This window comes from Muscardinus avellanarius (genome assembly GCF_963383645.1).
Source record: "Muscardinus avellanarius genome assembly, chromosome: 16".
Taxonomy (NCBI): Eukaryota; Metazoa; Chordata; class Mammalia; order Rodentia; family Gliridae; genus Muscardinus; species Muscardinus avellanarius.
In genome coordinates, this window is record NC_137802.1 from 68,522,732 (window position 1) to 68,539,720 (window position 16,989).

At 52.8% G+C, this 16,989-nt stretch overlaps 1 protein-coding gene across 1 annotated transcript; it reads left to right on the plus strand.

Moving 5' to 3' along the window:
- Positions 1 to 372: 372 nt before the first annotated feature.
- Positions 373 to 15,704, plus strand: SLC16A5 (solute carrier family 16 member 5; the record flags this gene model as incomplete). Its single annotated transcript, XM_080714124.1, has 5 exons — positions 373 to 571; positions 5,783 to 5,926; positions 11,346 to 12,155; positions 15,112 to 15,353; positions 15,561 to 15,704. The coding sequence occupies 5 exons, from the start codon at positions 373 to 375 to the stop codon at positions 15,702 to 15,704; spliced, it is 1,539 nt and encodes a 512-aa protein (XP_080570250.1).
- Between the last annotated feature and the right edge of the window lie 1,285 nt (positions 15,705 to 16,989).

A 16,989-nucleotide genomic window follows, 5' to 3' on the forward strand; every position in this document is an offset into this window, starting at 1 on the left:
GTCCGGCTCTATGAGCATTGCTGAGTATCCCAGGAGCTTCCACCGGCTGACCGCCAGGTGGTAACAACTAGAAAGAATTCCACACACCTGCCTGGTACCATTGGTCACTGCCTGCCCCACCCCCGCAGCCCTTCCGGCCACCTCCTGCCAGTCTGACTGTGAGAAGTGGGTGAAAGGAGGTGCCGAGGCCCATGCCCAGGCGGCTAGCCACCTCCCAGGGGGCGGTGCCCCTCTGTGATACCTGGCACCGAGGCATGAGGAAAAGACAGTTTCAGCCACCGGGAGAAGGTGGCAGTGGCCGGGGAAGGGCCACCAGGCTCCATCCTGTTCCCTCTCTAGGTGGCCGTCGCCCGGCAGCACTGGCTGCGGAGGATGCGCCAGGCGCCCGAGCCTCCCGACGGCAGCTGGGCCTGGATGGTGCTGCTGGCGTCCCTGGCCGCCCAGGCCCTCAGCCTGGGCTTCCCTCCCTGCATCGGCGTATTCTTCACCGATCTGCAGCATGACTTCCAGGCCAGCAACAGTGAGACCTCCTGGTTCCCCTCCATCCTGGGCATGATGCTCAACGCGGGGGGTAAGAGGCCTGGGGACAGGGTGCGGTGGAGCGGAGGAAGGGGGGGGGGTACAACCTCTCTGGCCTTCTGGGACCCGATGGACCCTGAGGCGCAGGCTTTTCCCGGTACATTCCTAAGATTGTGCCGGCTTCCAGCAGGGTCACCCCTGGCTGGAATCCAGCGGGACAGGGTCCTGTCCCCGGGAGGCTGGGCTGGGTCAGGGGATGGGGAGAGCAGGGACCCACCTCGGGTGCAAAGTCAGGTAAGAGCCCGGGGGAATGCCAGGCTGCAGGCTCACAGGGGTGCTCGGCCCGGGCTCAGTGGGCCCCTGACCCAGTTCTACTGCTTGCCAGTTGGGCCATCTCTTGGGAACACTCTTCTTCTTCTGCAATATGGAGGTGACACTCTGCTCCTGCCCAGCTCCCATGTGGGATGGATGAGAAGACCGGGTGGGCCTGGGAAATAAATGAGGCTGGGAATTATTCCTGTTTTAGAGACCCTCAGATGGGCACGGTGGCACAAGCCTGTAATCCCAGTATTTGAGAGGTGGCGACAGGGCTGTAGGTTCAAGGCCAGTATGTGGTAACCTAGTGAGGCCCTGCCTCAAAATAAAAAATAAAGCCGGGTGTGGTGGCGCACACTTGTAATCCCAGCATGCGGGAGGCTGAGACAGGAGGATCGCGGTTTGCAGCCAGCCTCAGCTACTTAGTGAGGCCCTTTGCAACTCAGTGAGACCCTGTTTCGAAATAAAGAATAAAAAAATAGGGCTGGGCGTATAGTTGGGAGGTAGAATACCCTTGGGTTCCATCCCCAGTACCACAAAAATAAATAAATAATAAAAAACAGTGTTGAGGGTGTAGCTTGGGGGTAGAATGCCCCTGGATTCCATCCTCAGGACCACACACAGAAAGAAAGAAAGTAAGAAAGAAAGAAAGAAAGAAAGAAAGAAAGAAAGAAAGAAAGAAAGAAAGAAAGAAAAGGAAGGAAGGAGGAAAGGAAGGAAGAAGGAAAAAAGAAAAAAAACAGCCGGGTGTGGTGGCGCACGCTTGTAATCCCTGCGCTTGGGAGGCAGAGACAGGAGGATCACGCAGGTTCGAAGCCCCTCGCTTGTTTAAGAGACCCTGTTTCCAAATAAAAATATAAAAAATAGGTCTGGGAGTGTAGCCTGGAGAAGGGTTTCGGAAAAAGAAAAAAAAAAAAAAAAGAAAAAATAGAGCTCGAAGGTAGAATGTCCCTTGGTTCCATCCTTGGTACCGCAAAAAAATAAAAAATAAAATAGGGCTAGTGGAGCTGGGTATGACACTCCTGTAATCCCAGCGCTTGGGAGGCGGAGACAGAAGGATGGTGCAGGTTCAAAGCCAGTCATAGCAACTTAGGCTCTCAGCAATTTAGCTAGAACCTGTTTCCAAATAAAAAATAAAAGAATAAGTCAAGCATGGTGGTGCACCCTTGTAATCCTAGTACTTGGGAGGCCAAGACAGGAGGATCGTAGGTTTGTGACCAGCCTCAGCTACTTAGTGAGGCCCTCTGCAACTTGGTGAGACCCAGTTTCAAAATAAAGAATAAAAAATAGGGCAGGGGGTGTAGCTCGGAGGTAGAATGCCCCTGGGTTCCATCCCAGACCCACACACACAAAAAAAAAATTAAATTAAAATAAAGTAAGCCGGGCGTGGTGGCTCATGCTTGTAATCCCAGCATTCGGGAGGCTGAGACCGGAGGATCGCGGTTCGCGGACAGCCTCAGCTATGTAGTGAGGCCCTCTGCAACTCAGTGAGACCCGGTTTCAAAATAAAGAATAAAAAATAGGGCAGGGGGTGTAGCTCGGAGGTAGAATACCCCTGAGTTCCATCCCCAGACCCGCAAAAAAAAAATAAAAAAATAAATAAAATAAAATAAAATAAAGTAAAATTAGCCGGGCGTGGTGGCGCACGCTTGTAATCCCCGCGCTTGGGAGGCTGAGACAGGAGGATCGCACAGGTTCGAAGCCATCCTCAGCTACTTAGTGAGGCTCTCAGCAACTTAGTGAGACCCTGTTTCCAAATAAAATATAAAAAAAGGTCTGGGAGTATAGCCTGGAGGAAGAAAGCCTCTGGGTTCCACCCCCAGTACCACCAAAAAATAAAAAATAAATAAATAAATAAAATAAAATAAAATAAAAAATAAAATAGGTCTAGGAGTGTACCCCACAGGTAGAAGGCTTCTGGGTTCCATCCCAAGTACCACAAAACAATAAAATAAGCCTGGGGGAGTAGCCCAGAGGTAAAAGGTTCATGAGTTCAATCCCCAGTACCTCCAAAACTAAATAAAATAAAATAAAATAGGGCTGAGGAAAACAGGCGTGGTGGTCCACGACTATAATCCCAGTACTTGAGGGGCTGAGACAAGAGGATCACAGGTTCGAGGGCAGCCTCAGCAACTTACTGAGACTCTTAGCAACCTATCGAGACCCTGTTTCAAAAAAAAAAAAAAAAAGGGCTGGGGTACAGCTCGGAAGCAGGATGCCCCTGGGTTCAATCTCCAGCACCACACAAATGTATGTATTAGAGGCGTTAGAGACCTCATCAGGGCTGTAGGGTGGGGAAGGAAGGAACTAGACATGGCAGGACAAGAACCCATCCTACTGGGGCGGAGGGAAGACGGCCAGTCTCCTCCTCTCCTCGCTGTCTTACCTCTTGCCTGGCACCTGGTTGGCACCTCCAGGAATGTGCCTGCCTCACCTTGACCCCGGGCGATGGGGTCAGGCCATGGTGCGGGTACCACCCTCAGCTCCTGGGATCTCTTGGGGAGACGCCACCCACTGTGCCCTCCGGGGACACTGGGCCAGACCTGAGCCGCCACAGAGCATGTTGGCGCTCCCAGCGGCTCTCTGGCTGCCTCTCTGACACTGTCTCCATGGGCACAGCAGCCAGCTTGTTATTCCAGATCCCTCCCTCTCCCTCGCGCGGTGAAGGAGACTGGGAGAGTTTTCTACTCACTGGGATCACTCTTGAATCTGTGGCCATGGGCTTGGGCTCAGGGGAAAGGGTCCAGGTTGTCTGGTTTCTTTGCTAAGTGTTCAGTGGGGCGGACAGTGGGAATCTCTCTCATGCAGCCAGAGGGGCCTGGGCCCGGGGCTGGAATGGAGCAGCCCATGGGGACCCCCACACACAAGCCAGCCTTGGGTGCTCCGCTCCAGAGCAGGCACACAACATGTCCATCAGAGCAGGCACACAACATCTCCATCAGTGTGAGACTCCTCCCTCTCTCTCTCTCTCTCTCTCTCTCTCTCTCTCTCTGCCCTGCTTTTAGCGCAAGCTCATTCAGAGTAGTGTAGAAAATTTAAACTTGAAAGCATTGCTTAGAGCTGGGCGCGGTGGCGCACGCTTGCAATCCCAGTATGTGGGAGGCTGAGACAGGAGGATGGCAGGCTCGGCCAGGTACAACGCCCCTGGGGTCCCTCCCCGGTGCTGTGCACATAAAAAAAGAAAGCACCATTGATCCCGTCAAGCAGCCAAGGAGAGTGAGCTTACAGCCTGCCGAGCCCGGGACAGCCTCCGCAGCAGGAAGCCCAGCCTCCGCAGCCCCACCCGGCCCAACTCCGTGAGTCAGGCTTTTCCCCAACACCACCTTTCCCCTGTCAGGCCGAAGTCTCTGGGGTGGGGAAAGCGTGGACCAGCAGCCACACCCCACCCAAAGCCCTGCCTCTCCCACGGCAGCTGGAATGACCCTCCTCAGCTTCAGCTTGATGGCCTCTGCGGATGGGCTGCTCACTCCCTCCGCAGAGCTTCTTATGTGCTCGGCTCGGCTTTCCACCGCAGGCACGCACAGGCACACGCAGCACTCGCTCCCTCTCCCTCCGGCTGCAGGGACTGATACTTGGAGAAGCCCCATTCTGTGTGGCTGGGGGCAGGGCACTCAGTTAAACGTGGCTCCTGCCTGGTGTCCAGGAGCAACTGGCTGGACAAGCTGGTTTCTCCTTGTCAAACTGTGGGCTGGCAAGAGAGCAGCAGGCCCTTCTTCACCCACAAAGGTCTAGGTGTGGATTAGGAAAGGGGTGTGTGTGTGTGTGTGTGTGTGTGTGTGTGTGTGTGTGTTACTGGAGACTGAACTCAGGGGCATTCTATCTCCAAGCTACACCCCTATTTTATTTTTATTTTATTTAATTTATTTATTTTTATTTAATTTTAATTTAATTTTTTATATTTTTAATTAATTTATTTATTTATTTTTGCGGTGCTGAGTTTGGAGCCCAGGGACTTTCTACCTCTGGGCTACACTCCCAGACCTATTTTATATTTTATTTGGAAACAGGGTCTCACTAAATTGCTGAGAGCCCCTCACTAAGTAGCTGAGACTGGCTTCGAACCTGTGCGATCCTCCTATCTCAGCCTCCCAAGCGCGGGGATTACAAGCATAAGCCACCATGCTCGGCTTTTTTAAAATTTTATTACAGGGTCTTGCTAAGTTACTGAGTCTCGCTACATTGCTAAAGCTGGCCCTGAACCTGCAATCCTCCTGTCTCAGCTCCCCACATACTAGGATTACAAGTGTGCACCACCACGCCCAACTGGAAAGGTGGAGGGTTTTGGTGCTGGAAACTGGACCCCGGGTCTCCTGCACGCTAAACACACTCTCCCTGAACCATACCCCTAGCCCTGGTGTAGATTTTTGGAGCTGGTCGAAAATGATGAGAGAGGGGAGAAAGAACCTGGCCTGATTTTTCTCCAGAATATTCTAGAGACCAGAGCAAAGAGGTACCAGGTGGTCCAGGGCCCTACCCAGCTGTACAGGTTGGAAAGTGGAGGGAGGATGGGGAAGGGTCGAATGGAGGGCTGGGGGTGCTTACCATGACTTAGAGGCCCTGGGCCCCCCCAGAGCAGCCCCTAAGTGAGGGTGTCGACACAGACCTTTAATCAGTTTTATTTCCCCAGATGGAATCGGCCTCCGTTCAACAAAGCACCGCAGGGACTCGGTTGACCCCTCTGGGGATTCTGGTGGGGGCTAAACATCATCTAATCTGACCCTCACTCTGTGGGGAAGGAAGCTGAGGCATGGAGAAAGATCAAGCCTCGCTCGGGCCACAGGATCGATGGATCATTGGCGGATCCTAGGCCAGGGAACTCGGGCAGGCACTTGGAGCCCCCCAGCTCGACCCTGCTGGAAAGCTCCCCCACCCCCATCCCACCCCCACCCCACCCCCAGGCCTCCTTGCTCAGCTGCAACCTGTTGACGGTTCCCCACACCCCCCGCAGGACCCCTGTGCAGCATGCTGGTGGGACACTTCGGCTGCCGCGTGACCATGATGCTGGGGGGCGTGCTGGCCAGCCTGGGCATGGTGGCCGGCTCCTTCTCCCGCACCCTCAGCCAGCTCTACCTCACGGCGGGACTGATCACAGGTAACTGTCATTCCATCTGAAGTGGCAGGCAGGAGCTGAGTGTGGTGGCGCGTGCCTAGAATCCCAGACTTGGGAGGCTGAGACAGGAGGGTCGCAGGTTCGAGGACAGCTTCGGTTACTTAGCGAGACTCTGAGCGACCTAGGGAGACCCTGTTTCAAAACAAAAAATAAAAAGGGCTTGGAATGTAGCTCAGAGGTAGAATACTCCTGGGTTCAATCCCTAGTACCACACACACACACACACACACACACACACACACGCACACACACACAAGTAAATACCTAGGACACTCAGTAAAAATGAAACTGGCCTGGGGGAATTTGCTTCTCTGGCTAGGGCAGCCAGGAAGGGCCTCAGAGAGAAGGTGATGTTTATTTAGAATATTAGTCAGCTTTCCATTACTATAACAAATACCTGAGATAACTTATTAAGAGGAAAGGTTCAAACCAGGAGTAGTGGCCTATGCTTATTATCCCAGTATTTGGGAGGCTGAGACAGGAGAGTTGCAGGTTCAAAGCCAGTCTCGGGAACTTAGTGAAGCTGTCAGCAACTTTGTGAGACCCTGTTTCCAAATAAGAAAAATAAAATAGCTGGGTACACACTTGTAATCCCAGCATTTGGGAGGCTGAGACAAGAGGATCGCAGTTCGTGGCCAGCCTCAGCTACTTAGTGAGGCCCTTTGCAACTCAATGAGACCCTATTTCAAAATAAAGAATAAAAAATAGGGCTGAGGGTGGAGATTGGGGGGTAGAATGCCTCTGAGTTCTATTCTTACTACCATAAAAGAAAAGAGAGAGAGAGACAGAGAGAGAGAGACAGAGAGGGGGGGAGGGAGGGAGGGAGGAGGGGGGAGGGAGGGAGGGAGGGAGGGAGGGAGGGAGGGAGAAAGGAAGGAAGGAAGGAAGGAAGGAAGGAAGGAAGGAAGGAAGGAAATAGGATTGGGAGCTGGGTGTGGTGACACACACTTGTAACCTCAGTACTTGGGAGGCTGAAACAGGAAGATTGCAGGTTTGTGGCCAGCTTCAGGAACTTGTGAGGCCCTTTGCAACTTACTGAGATCCCTGTCTCAAAATAAAAAATAAGGCTGGAGCCAGGTGTGGTGGCGCACGCTTGTAATCCCCGTGCTTGGGAGACGGAGACAGGAGGATCGCACAGGTTCAAAGCCAGCCTTGCTGGCTTAAAAGACCGTTTCCAAATTTTAAAAAACTATAAAATAGCCGGGCGTGGTGGCGCACACTTGTAATCCCCGCGCTTGGGAGGTGGAGACAGGAGGATCGCGCAGGTTCGAAGCCAACCCCGCTGGCATAAGAGACCCTGTTTCCAAAAATAAAACAGGTCTGGGAGTGTAGCCCAGAGGTAAAAGGGCTTCTGGGAACCCCAGTACCACCAATAAATAAATAAATAAATAAATAAATAAATAAATAAGGCTGGAGGTGTAGCTCAGAGGTAGAATCTCCCTGGGTTCCATCCCTAGTACCACACCAAAAACAAAACAAAACAAAAAAACAAAGAGGAAAAGCTCGTTTGGGCTCACATTTTCAGAGATTTTAGTCCATGATCAGTGGGCCCTGTTGCTTTGAGGCCTCTTGGTGAGGCAGCATGTGGCAGAGCAAAACCACACACCTCGTGGTCAGGGAGAAACAGAGAAACAGGAAGGGGCTGGGAACCACTTATCACCTTTGAGGGCAGGCTCCCAATTACCCAAAGCCCTCCCACCAAGCCCCGCCTCTTAAAGGTCCCACCATCCCCAATAGCTGGGGACCAGCCTTTAACACATGAGCCTTTGGGGAAACACTTATCCAGAGCAAGACAAGCAGAGACTTAATGGAGGTGAGGACATCTGGTCAGAGGCTCTCTGGGGAGGAGTATTCCAGGCAGATGAACTGATGAGGAAGGAGGAGGCTTAGGTTGCTTGTGAGGTGCAGAAAGAAGTCCAGGGTGACTTGCGGTTCCAAGAGTCAAGAGGGTGACATCGGGAGGTTTTGCCTTGAGCCACTGGAAGGCTATCTGCTATCTGGGAGACTGGGAGGGGAGGGTGGGAAGGCCAGGTTTGGGTGAATCCAGTCTGGGGTGCAGGGGCAGACCCTGAGCTGGAGCAGGCAGGTCAGGAGTCACGAGATGTTGGGAGCAGTCGAGCTGAGGAATCGCCCTGGTGTCGCCGAGGGCGTAAGAGTGGCGGCTGAAGGGGCTGAATCTGGCGACGCCAGGGTCAGAGGTCTGGACCAGAGGAAGAGGCCTGAGAGGTTGGAGAACCAGCAGAGTCTCTCAAGAAAGAATGATAAGCCAGGCGTGGTGGCACACGCTTGTAATCCCAGTACTTGGGAGACTGAAACAGGAGGATCACAGTTCCCAGACAGCCTCAGCTACTTAGTGAGGCCCTCTGCAACTCAGTGAGACCCTGTTTCAAAATAAAGAATAGTGCCAGGCGTGGTGGCGCATGCCTGTAATCCCAACGCTAGGGAAGCTGAGACAGGAGGATCGCACAGGCTCGAAGCCAGCCTCAGCTACTGAGTGAGGCTCTCAGCAACTTAGTGAGACCCTGTTTCCAAATAAAGTATATAATAGGTCTGGGAGTATAGCCTGGAGGTAGAAAGCCTCTGGGTTCCACCCCCAGGACCACCAAAAAAGAAAAAAAAAGGAAGAAAAGAAAGAGTTATAAATGGTCTAGCTGCTGCTGACGGATCAGGAGAGATGAGGGCCAGGTTCAGGTTCGTCCCTTAACAGTGTGGCCTCGGCAAATAAGAGCTGGTCTGCAGAGCATGGTGGCACATGCCTGTAATCCCAGAATTTGGGAGGCTGAGACGGGAAGATCACAGGTTCAAGAACAGCCTCAATGATAGTGAGACTTCTCATCAACCTAGCATGACCCTGTTTCAAAAATAAAACAGCCAAGCCGGGCGTGGTGGTGCACGCTTGTAATTCCCGCACTTGGGAGGCTGAGACAGGAGGATCGCGCGGGTTCGAAGCCAGCCTCAGCTACTTAGTGAGGCTCTCAGCAACTTAGTGAGACCCTGTTTCCAAATAAAATATAAAAAATGGGCCTGGGAGTATAGCCCGGAGATAGAAAACCTCTGGGTGCCACCCCCAGTACCACCAAAAAAATAAATAAATAAATAATAATAAAAATAAAACAGCCAGGTGTGGTGGTGCACGCTTCTAATCCCAGTACTTGGGAGAGGGGGTTGACAGGGGTATCACAGGTTCGAAGCCAGCCTCAGTAGCTTAGTGAGGCTCTCAGCAACTTAGTGAGACCCTGTTTCCAAATAAAACATAAAATAGGTCTGGAGGTGTAGCTCAGAGATAGAATGCTCCTGGGTTCTATCCCCAGTACTGCAAAGAAAGAAAAGAAAGAATAAAACAAAATCAAATGGGGCTGGGTATAGCTTGGAAGTAGAATGCCCCTGGTGCCAATCCCCAGTACCAAAAAAAGCTTGGAGGTAGGATGTCCCTGGGTTATTTTGGTGCTGGATCACGAGCACTAAAAAAAATGAAAGAAGACGTAAAGGAGCTAAGCCGGGCGTGGTGGCACACACTTGTAATCCCAGCATTTGGGAGGCTGAGACAGGAGGCTTTGGGTTTGCAGACAGCCTCAGCTCCTTAGGTGAGGACCTCCGCAACTCAGTGAGACCCTGTTTCAAAATAAAGAATAAAAAATAGGGCTTGGGGTGTAGTTGGAGGTAGAATGCCCCTGGGTTCCATCCCCAGACCCGCAAAAAAAGTACAGGAGCCTCTGTGTGCATGGGCGGAGCCAGCACCCAGGTGGGCAGCTGAGCTGAGGACAGGGAAGAGGTGTTGGGGTGCCTGGATGGCCACGAGGGAGCAGGCCAGCGGAGGGCCAAGGGGTCCGTGGAGGCACCAGAGGCAGCCCGAGGGGTCCACGGGGCCGGGCGACATTCCTTTGTCCTCCTGAGCAGGTGCAGGATGGGTCAGGAGCTTGGAAAGTGGGGCGAGAGTGGATGGTCTGAGTAAAGCATGCTCCAGGCAGAGGAAAGGGCACCTGCAAGGGTCCTGCGGTAGGGACAGCTTGGGCAGAGGGAGAGAGGCAAGCTCACCAGGCTGAACCCTGGTGTGGCCAGAGGCGGCATCGGCGAGGTGGGCAGGGCACAGTGTACAGAGTCCTCCAAATGCTTGGATGTTGCCCAAGTGTGACAGGAAGCTCTCGGAAAGCGTAAAAGGTTGTTTTATTTTTTTGGTCCTGGAGATTGAGCCCAGGAACATTCTACCTCTGAGCTACACCCCCAACCCTTTGTGTGTGTGTGTAGACTGGGGACTGAACCCAGAAGCATTCTCCCTCCGAGGTGCATCCCTAACCCAATTTTATTTTATTTTATTTTATTTTTTGCAGGTCTGGGGATGGAACCCAGGGGCATTCTACCTCCAAGCTACACCCCCTGCCCTATTTTTTATTCTTTATTTTGAAACAGGGTCTAAGTTTGGAGGGTCTCACTAAATAGTTGAGGCTTCCACGAACTGCGATCCTCCAGTCTCAGCCTCCCAAATGCTGGGATTACAAATGTGCGCCACCACGCCTGGCCCAATTTTATTTTTTATTGGAAACAGGGTCTCGATAGGTTGATGAGTCCCCTTTCTTTCTGAGGCTGTCCTTGAACCTGTGATCCTCCTGTCTTAGCCTCCCAAGTACTGGGATTACAAGCGTGCACCGCCACACCTGGTTTTTATTTTTATAAAAGATTACAAGCGTGCACCACCACGCCCGGCTAAAGTGGGGTTTTAAAGGTCACTCTGAGCTGGGCCTGGTGATGCACGCTTGTAATCCCAGCATTTGGAAGGCTGAGATGGGAGGATCGCAGTTCATGGACAGCCTCAGCTACTTAGTGAGGCCCTTTGCAACTCAGTGAGACTCTGTTTTAAACTAAAGAATAAAAAATAGGGCAGAGGGAGGAAGCTTGGGGGTAGAATGCCCTTGGGTTCCATCCCCAGTACCACAAGAAAAGAAAAAAATGAAAAATGTCATCCAGGCATGGTGGTGCACGCTTGTAATCCCCGCGCTTCGGAGGCTGAGACAGGAAGATCGCACAGGTTGGAAGCCAGCCTCAGCTGCTTAGTGAGGCTCTCAGCAACTTAGTGAGACCCTGTTTGCAAATAAAATAATAGGTCTGGGAGTATAGCCCGGAGGTAGAAAGCCTCTGGGTTCCACCTCCAGTAACACCAAAAAAAAAAAAAAAAAAAATGTCATTCTGGCACTGTGCCCAGGGGCTCTGGGTGCCCCTGGCAGCCTGGGGAGGGCAGATCTGAGGGGAGGGATGGCAGTGGGGGCTAGGGAAGACGCCATCTTGGATTCATGAGGAATTGGAGGTGGGCCTGGCCTACAGCGAAAGGAGGCTGGCATGGCCAGGCCTCGGGCGCAGCTGCGAGGCCCCAGAACGTCCTGAGCTGCTCTCTCCCCTCTCGCCGCAGGTCTGGGCATGTGTTTCGCCTTCCAGTCGAGCCTCACGGTGCTGGGCTTCTACTTCATCCGCCGGCGGGTGCTGGCCAACGCGCTGTCCTCCATGGGCGTCTCCCTGGGCGTCACGCTCTGGCCATTCTTGTCCCAGTACCTCCTGGAGAAGCTGGGCTGGCGGGGTACCTTCCTTGTGTTCGGCGGGGTGCTCCTCCACTGCTGTGTCTCCGGGGCCATCCTGAGGCCCGTGGCCACCAGCCCGGCCCCTGAGACCAGTCAGGCCCCGGCCGCGCCTTCCAAGACACCTGCCCGCGGTTGCCTAGCAACGTGCTTCCGCTCCATCCGCCACCACCTGGCCTTTGACATCCTGTGGCACAACCTGGGCTACTGCGTGTACACGCTGGGCGTGTCGTGGATGGCCCTGGGCTTCTCAATACCGCACTTCTTCCTGGTGCCCTACGCCAGGCGTCATGGCGTCGAGGAGCATCGGGCGGCCCTGCTCATGTCCATCGTGGGCTTTTGCAACATCTTCCTGCGGCCGGTGGCGGGGCTGGTGAGCAGCCGGCCGAGCCTTGCCAGCTCTCGGAAGTACCTGTTCAGCCTGGCCATCCTGCTGAACGGGCTCACCAACCTGGTGTGCACGCTGTCGGCCGACTTCTGGGTGCTGGTGGGCTACTGCCTGGTGTACAGCGTGTCCATGTGCGGAATCGGCACCCTCATTTTCCAGATCCTCATGGACATCGTCCCCATGGAGCAGTTCTCCAGGGCCCTGGGCCTCTTCTCCATCTTGAATGGGGTCGTGTCTCTCATCTCCCCGCCACTGGCTGGTGAGTCTCTGCCGAGGAGGGCCGGGAGCCGCCCGGTGGGGCCTGGTGAGCAGGGGGTAGGGGGAAGGGAAGGGAACAGACAGACTGGGACCTTGTCCAGTGTCCTGTCCAGGGGTAGGGACTCAGAAGCCATGATTTTCCCAGGTACCCCAGGGACTGTGCTAATGCCGGTCCCTCACCTAGCACTCAGGGCGCAAAATAGGGGTCTGCACACCAGACCTTCCTCAGTCCTTCATCCTCCAGTTTGTATCTCTCTGTTTTCTTTTCTTTTTTTTTTTTTTTTTTTTTTTTTTTTTGGTCCTGGGGATGGAACCCAGAGGCTTTCTACTTCTGGGCTATACTCCCAGACCTATTTTCAATTTACTTGGGAACAGGGTCTCACTAAGTTGCTGAGAGCCTCACTAAGTAGCTGAGGCTGGCTTCAAACCTGCGCGATCCTCCTGTCTCAGCCTCCCAAGTGCTGGGATTACAAGAGTGCGCCACCAGGCCCGGCTTCCTCTGTTTTCTTATTTGTGGTACTGGCAATTGAAGTCAAGGTCATTCTACCTCTGAGTTTCACTCCCCACCTGATTTTATTTCTTCTTTGGCACACACTTATAATCCCAGCATTTGAGAGGCTGAGACAGTAGGATCATGGTTTGCAGACAGTCTCAGCTACTTAGTGAGACCCTTTGCAACTCAGTGAGACTGGTATCAAAAGAGAGAATAAGCCGGGCGTGGTGGCGCACGCTTGTAATCCCAGCATCCAGGAGGCTGAGACCAGAGGATCGCGGTTCGTGGACAGCCTCAGCTACTTAGGCCCTCTGCAACTCAGTGAGACCCAGTTTCAAAATAAAGAATAAAAAATAGGGCAGGGGGTGTAGCTCGGAGGTCAAATGCCTCTGGATTCAATCCCCAGTGCAAAAAAAAAAGCCTAGGAAGTCAACTCCAGCCCAGCAGGACCTTTGTGAACACAGTGAAGGTCTCAGCTTCCCAGGGAGTTCTCCCTGCACATAGGCGCAGAGAGTCCTGTGGAGGAAGCCGGGGTGGGACGCAGGAGATGACTAAGCAAATACCTTGGGCTCTGCTGGCTCTGGCGCCTTGTCCCCGCTCAAGGGTAAGGGAGTCACGACTACGTTCTCTTCCAGTCTGAGGACTCCTGCCCAGGCCAGAGCAGTCCTGTAACATCTACTGAGGACCCGGAAGCACAACTCAGCCAGGCTGGTCTCAAAACCAACGCGGAGCAGGGTGTGGTGGCACACACCTGTAACCCCAGTTCTTGGGAGGCTAAGACAAGAGGATTGCAGGTTCGAGACCAGCCTCAGCAACCTAGCGAAACTGTATTTGTGTGTGTGTGTGTGTGTGTGTGTGTGTGTGTGTGTGTGTGTATGTGTGTGTGTTACCGGGGATAGAACCCGGGGACTTCTACCTCTGAGCTCCACTCCCAGCCCGATTTTTTATTCTTTATTTTGGTGGTACCGGGGGTGGAACCCAGGGGCTTTCTATCTCCAGACTATAATCCCAGACATATTTTATATTTGGAAACAGGGTCTCACTAAGTTGCTGAAAGCCTCACTAAGTAACTGAGGCTGGCTTTGAACCTGTGTGATCCTCCTGTCAGCCTGGGATTACAAGCGTGTACCACCACATCCGGCTTTTATTCTTTATTTTGAAACAGGGTCTCACCAACTTAAAGAGGGCCTCACTAAGTAGCTGAGGCTGGCTGTGAACCCAGATCCTCCTGTCTCAGCCTCCCAAGTACTAGGATTACAGTTGTGTGCCACCAACCCCCGCTCCATATTTCTTTTTTTTTTTTCTTCATTTTTACAGCCCAGGGGTATTATGTATTTATTTATTTTTGTGGGTCTGGGGATGGAACCCAGAGGCATTTGACCTCCAAGCTACACCCCCTGCCCTATTGTGTGTGTGTGTGTGTGTGTGTGTGTGTGTGTGTGTGTGTGTGTTTGGTGGTACTGGAGGTGGAACCCAGGGGCTTTCTACCTCTGGGCTATACTCCAGACCTATTTTATATATTTTTTTAATTTGGTAACAGGATCTCACTGAGTTCCGGAGGGCCTCAGTAAGTAGCTGAGTCTGACTTCGAACCTGAGCGATCCTCCTGTCTCAGCCTCCCAAGCGTGGAGATTACAAGCGTGCGCCACCACGCCCAGCTTGTTTTTATTTGGAAACCGGGTCTCACTGAGTCGCAGAGGGCCTCACTAAGTAGCTGAGGCTGGCCACGAACCGCCATCCTTCGGTCTCAGCCTCCTGAATGCTGGGATTACAAGCATGTGCCACCACACCCGGAATTATGTATTTATTTATTTTACACTTATTATGCCACCAACTCATAGGAAATAGGTTCCAGAAGCTCAGGCTCCTTCCCGTTGGCTCTCACAGCGTGCCTCTCGAGGGAAGCAGGCTGGCGCTTCAGCAGAACCCAGCTGCCTTTCTCTTTGGCTTCCTTCTCCTCCTGATCATTTTTTTTTGGGGGGGTGGGTGGCACTGGGGGTGGAACCCAGAGGCTTTCTACCTCCGGGCTATACTCCCAGACCCATTTTATATTTTTTATTTGGAAACAGGGTCTCACTAAGTTGCTGAGAGCCTCACTAAGTAGCTGAGGCTGGCTTCCACCCCCAGACCCGCAAAATAAATAAATAAATAAATAAATAAATAAATAAATAAATAAATATATATATATATATATATTGGGCAGGGGATGTAGCTTGGAGGTCAAATGCCCTCTGGGTTCCATCCACAGACCCTTAAAAATAGAAAAAGAAAAAGAAAAAAGAGCCGGGGAATTAGCTCACTGGTAAAGCCTCCCTGGGTTCAATTCCCAGTACCACAAAATAAATAGTAGATAAATATCTACTGGCTGCCTATTGGGTGCGAGCCATGTCACTCAGAGTGAGAAATAAAATCTCTGCCGTTACGGGGCAAAGCCCGGTTGCCCTAACCCGCTCTCTATCCCCAGGGTTCCTCCTGGACACCACCGACAGCTTCGTCTATGTTTTCTATATGTCAAGCTTCTTCCTCATCTCAGCTGCCCTCTTCATGGGTGGCAGCTTCTATGTCCTGCAGAAGAAGGAGAAGGGCGACAGGCCGGCCCAGGCAGAAGGGGCCGGCGCAGACCCCTCCCTGGTACAGAGTCTTATGCTGGAAGGCAAGGATGGTTTCAAGAAGAATCTGTCGGTGGAGGTCATGTATGTGACCAGCGTCTGAGCCCCAGGAGTCGCCTGTGTAGCCAGCGTCTGAGCCCTGAGCTCAGCGAGTGAGCACTTTCTCAGGCCGACAATAGGACCCCCAGCCGCTTCCACGGGGACTCGTCACGGCAGTTCGAGAAGCTGGCGCCAAAGGCTGTTTAGGCTCTAATGTTGGGACTCCACTGGAGGCTAGCCTCTGAAGATTCAAAGTTCCTTCCAGCCAGGAGAATCCAGAGACGCTAGGAATGAGGAGTGGCTGCCTCCCCATGACCACCTGGGCCTCAACGTAACTGGAACCCTGGGGGAGAAGACTGTGGAGAGTCAGGCCAAGGAGCTGACCGAGATGCAGGATGCGGACAGATGAAAGTTTCGGTGGAAGCCAGCTGCACTGCCGCATGCCTGTAAGCCCAGTGCTTGGGAGGCTAAATTGGAGGCGCTCAGGCTCAAGGCCAGCCTCAGCAACTGAGCAAGGCTCTCAGAATGAAAACTAAGCTGGGCACGGTGGCGAACACCTGTAATCGCAGTACTTGGGAGGCTGATAGAGGAGGATCACAGGTACAAGGTCAGCCTCAGCAACTTTGTGAGGCCTTCAGCCTCTTAGTGAGACACTGTTTCCAAATAAAAAAATAAAATGTGATTAGGGGTATAGCTCAGAGGTAGAATGCCCTGGATTCTATCCCCGGTATAAATAAATAAACAAACAAACAAACCAGGAGTGGTGATGCACACCTTTAATTCCAGTACTTGAGAAGTTGAGACAGAAGGATCACAGGTTCAAGACCAACCTCGACAATTTACCAAGACTCTCAGCAACCTAGTGAGACCCTGTTTCAAAACCAAAGAAATTAAGCTGGGAGTCGGGCATGGCGGCGCACACCTGTAATCCCAGCATTTGGGAGGCTGAGACCGGTGGACGCGGTTCGCGGACAGCCTCAGCTACTACGTGAGGCCCTCCGCAACTCAGTGAGACCCTGTTTCAAAACAAAGAATAAAAAATTGGGTAGAGGGTGTAGCTCGGAGGTCAAATGCCTCTGGGCTCCATCCCCAGACCCGCAAAAAAAAAAAAAAAAAGCTGGGCGTGGTGGTGCACACCTGTAATCTCAGTACTTGGGAGGCTGAGACAGGAGGATCGCAGGTTTGAGGACAACCGCAGCAAGTAATGACATTCTCATCAACCTAGCGAGACCCTATTTCCAAATAAAAACTAAAATAGGGCTGGGACTGTAGTCTAGAGGTAGAATGCCCCTGAGTTTCAATCTCCAGTACAAAAAATAAAAAGGTTGGATGGACTCCATCCAGACACCTGTACGGAAGTCAAGAGCGGAGCCCCTGCTGTGGATGCCAGAATCAGGAAAGGGCCTTCCTCGACCCTTTGCCCCACCCTGTATCCCCGGTGGGGAAGATTAGTGCTGAGGTCATCCTCAGTGGACACCCGACTGGCTGGGGAGGGGACCGCGCGCTGGGCAGCCTGAGAGCCATCGTGGGCTGCACTCTCACGGGAAGCCCCTGCTCTCCAGCCCACCTCGCACGCTCCCTTGGTGCCCTTCTCTGAGGTCATCGGCCGGACTGGCCGTCATCAGCCTAGGCTTGTCCCAGCAGAGAACCCCAGGGAGTAGCAAAACAGTTTGTTGAATTATACACAAAAAACA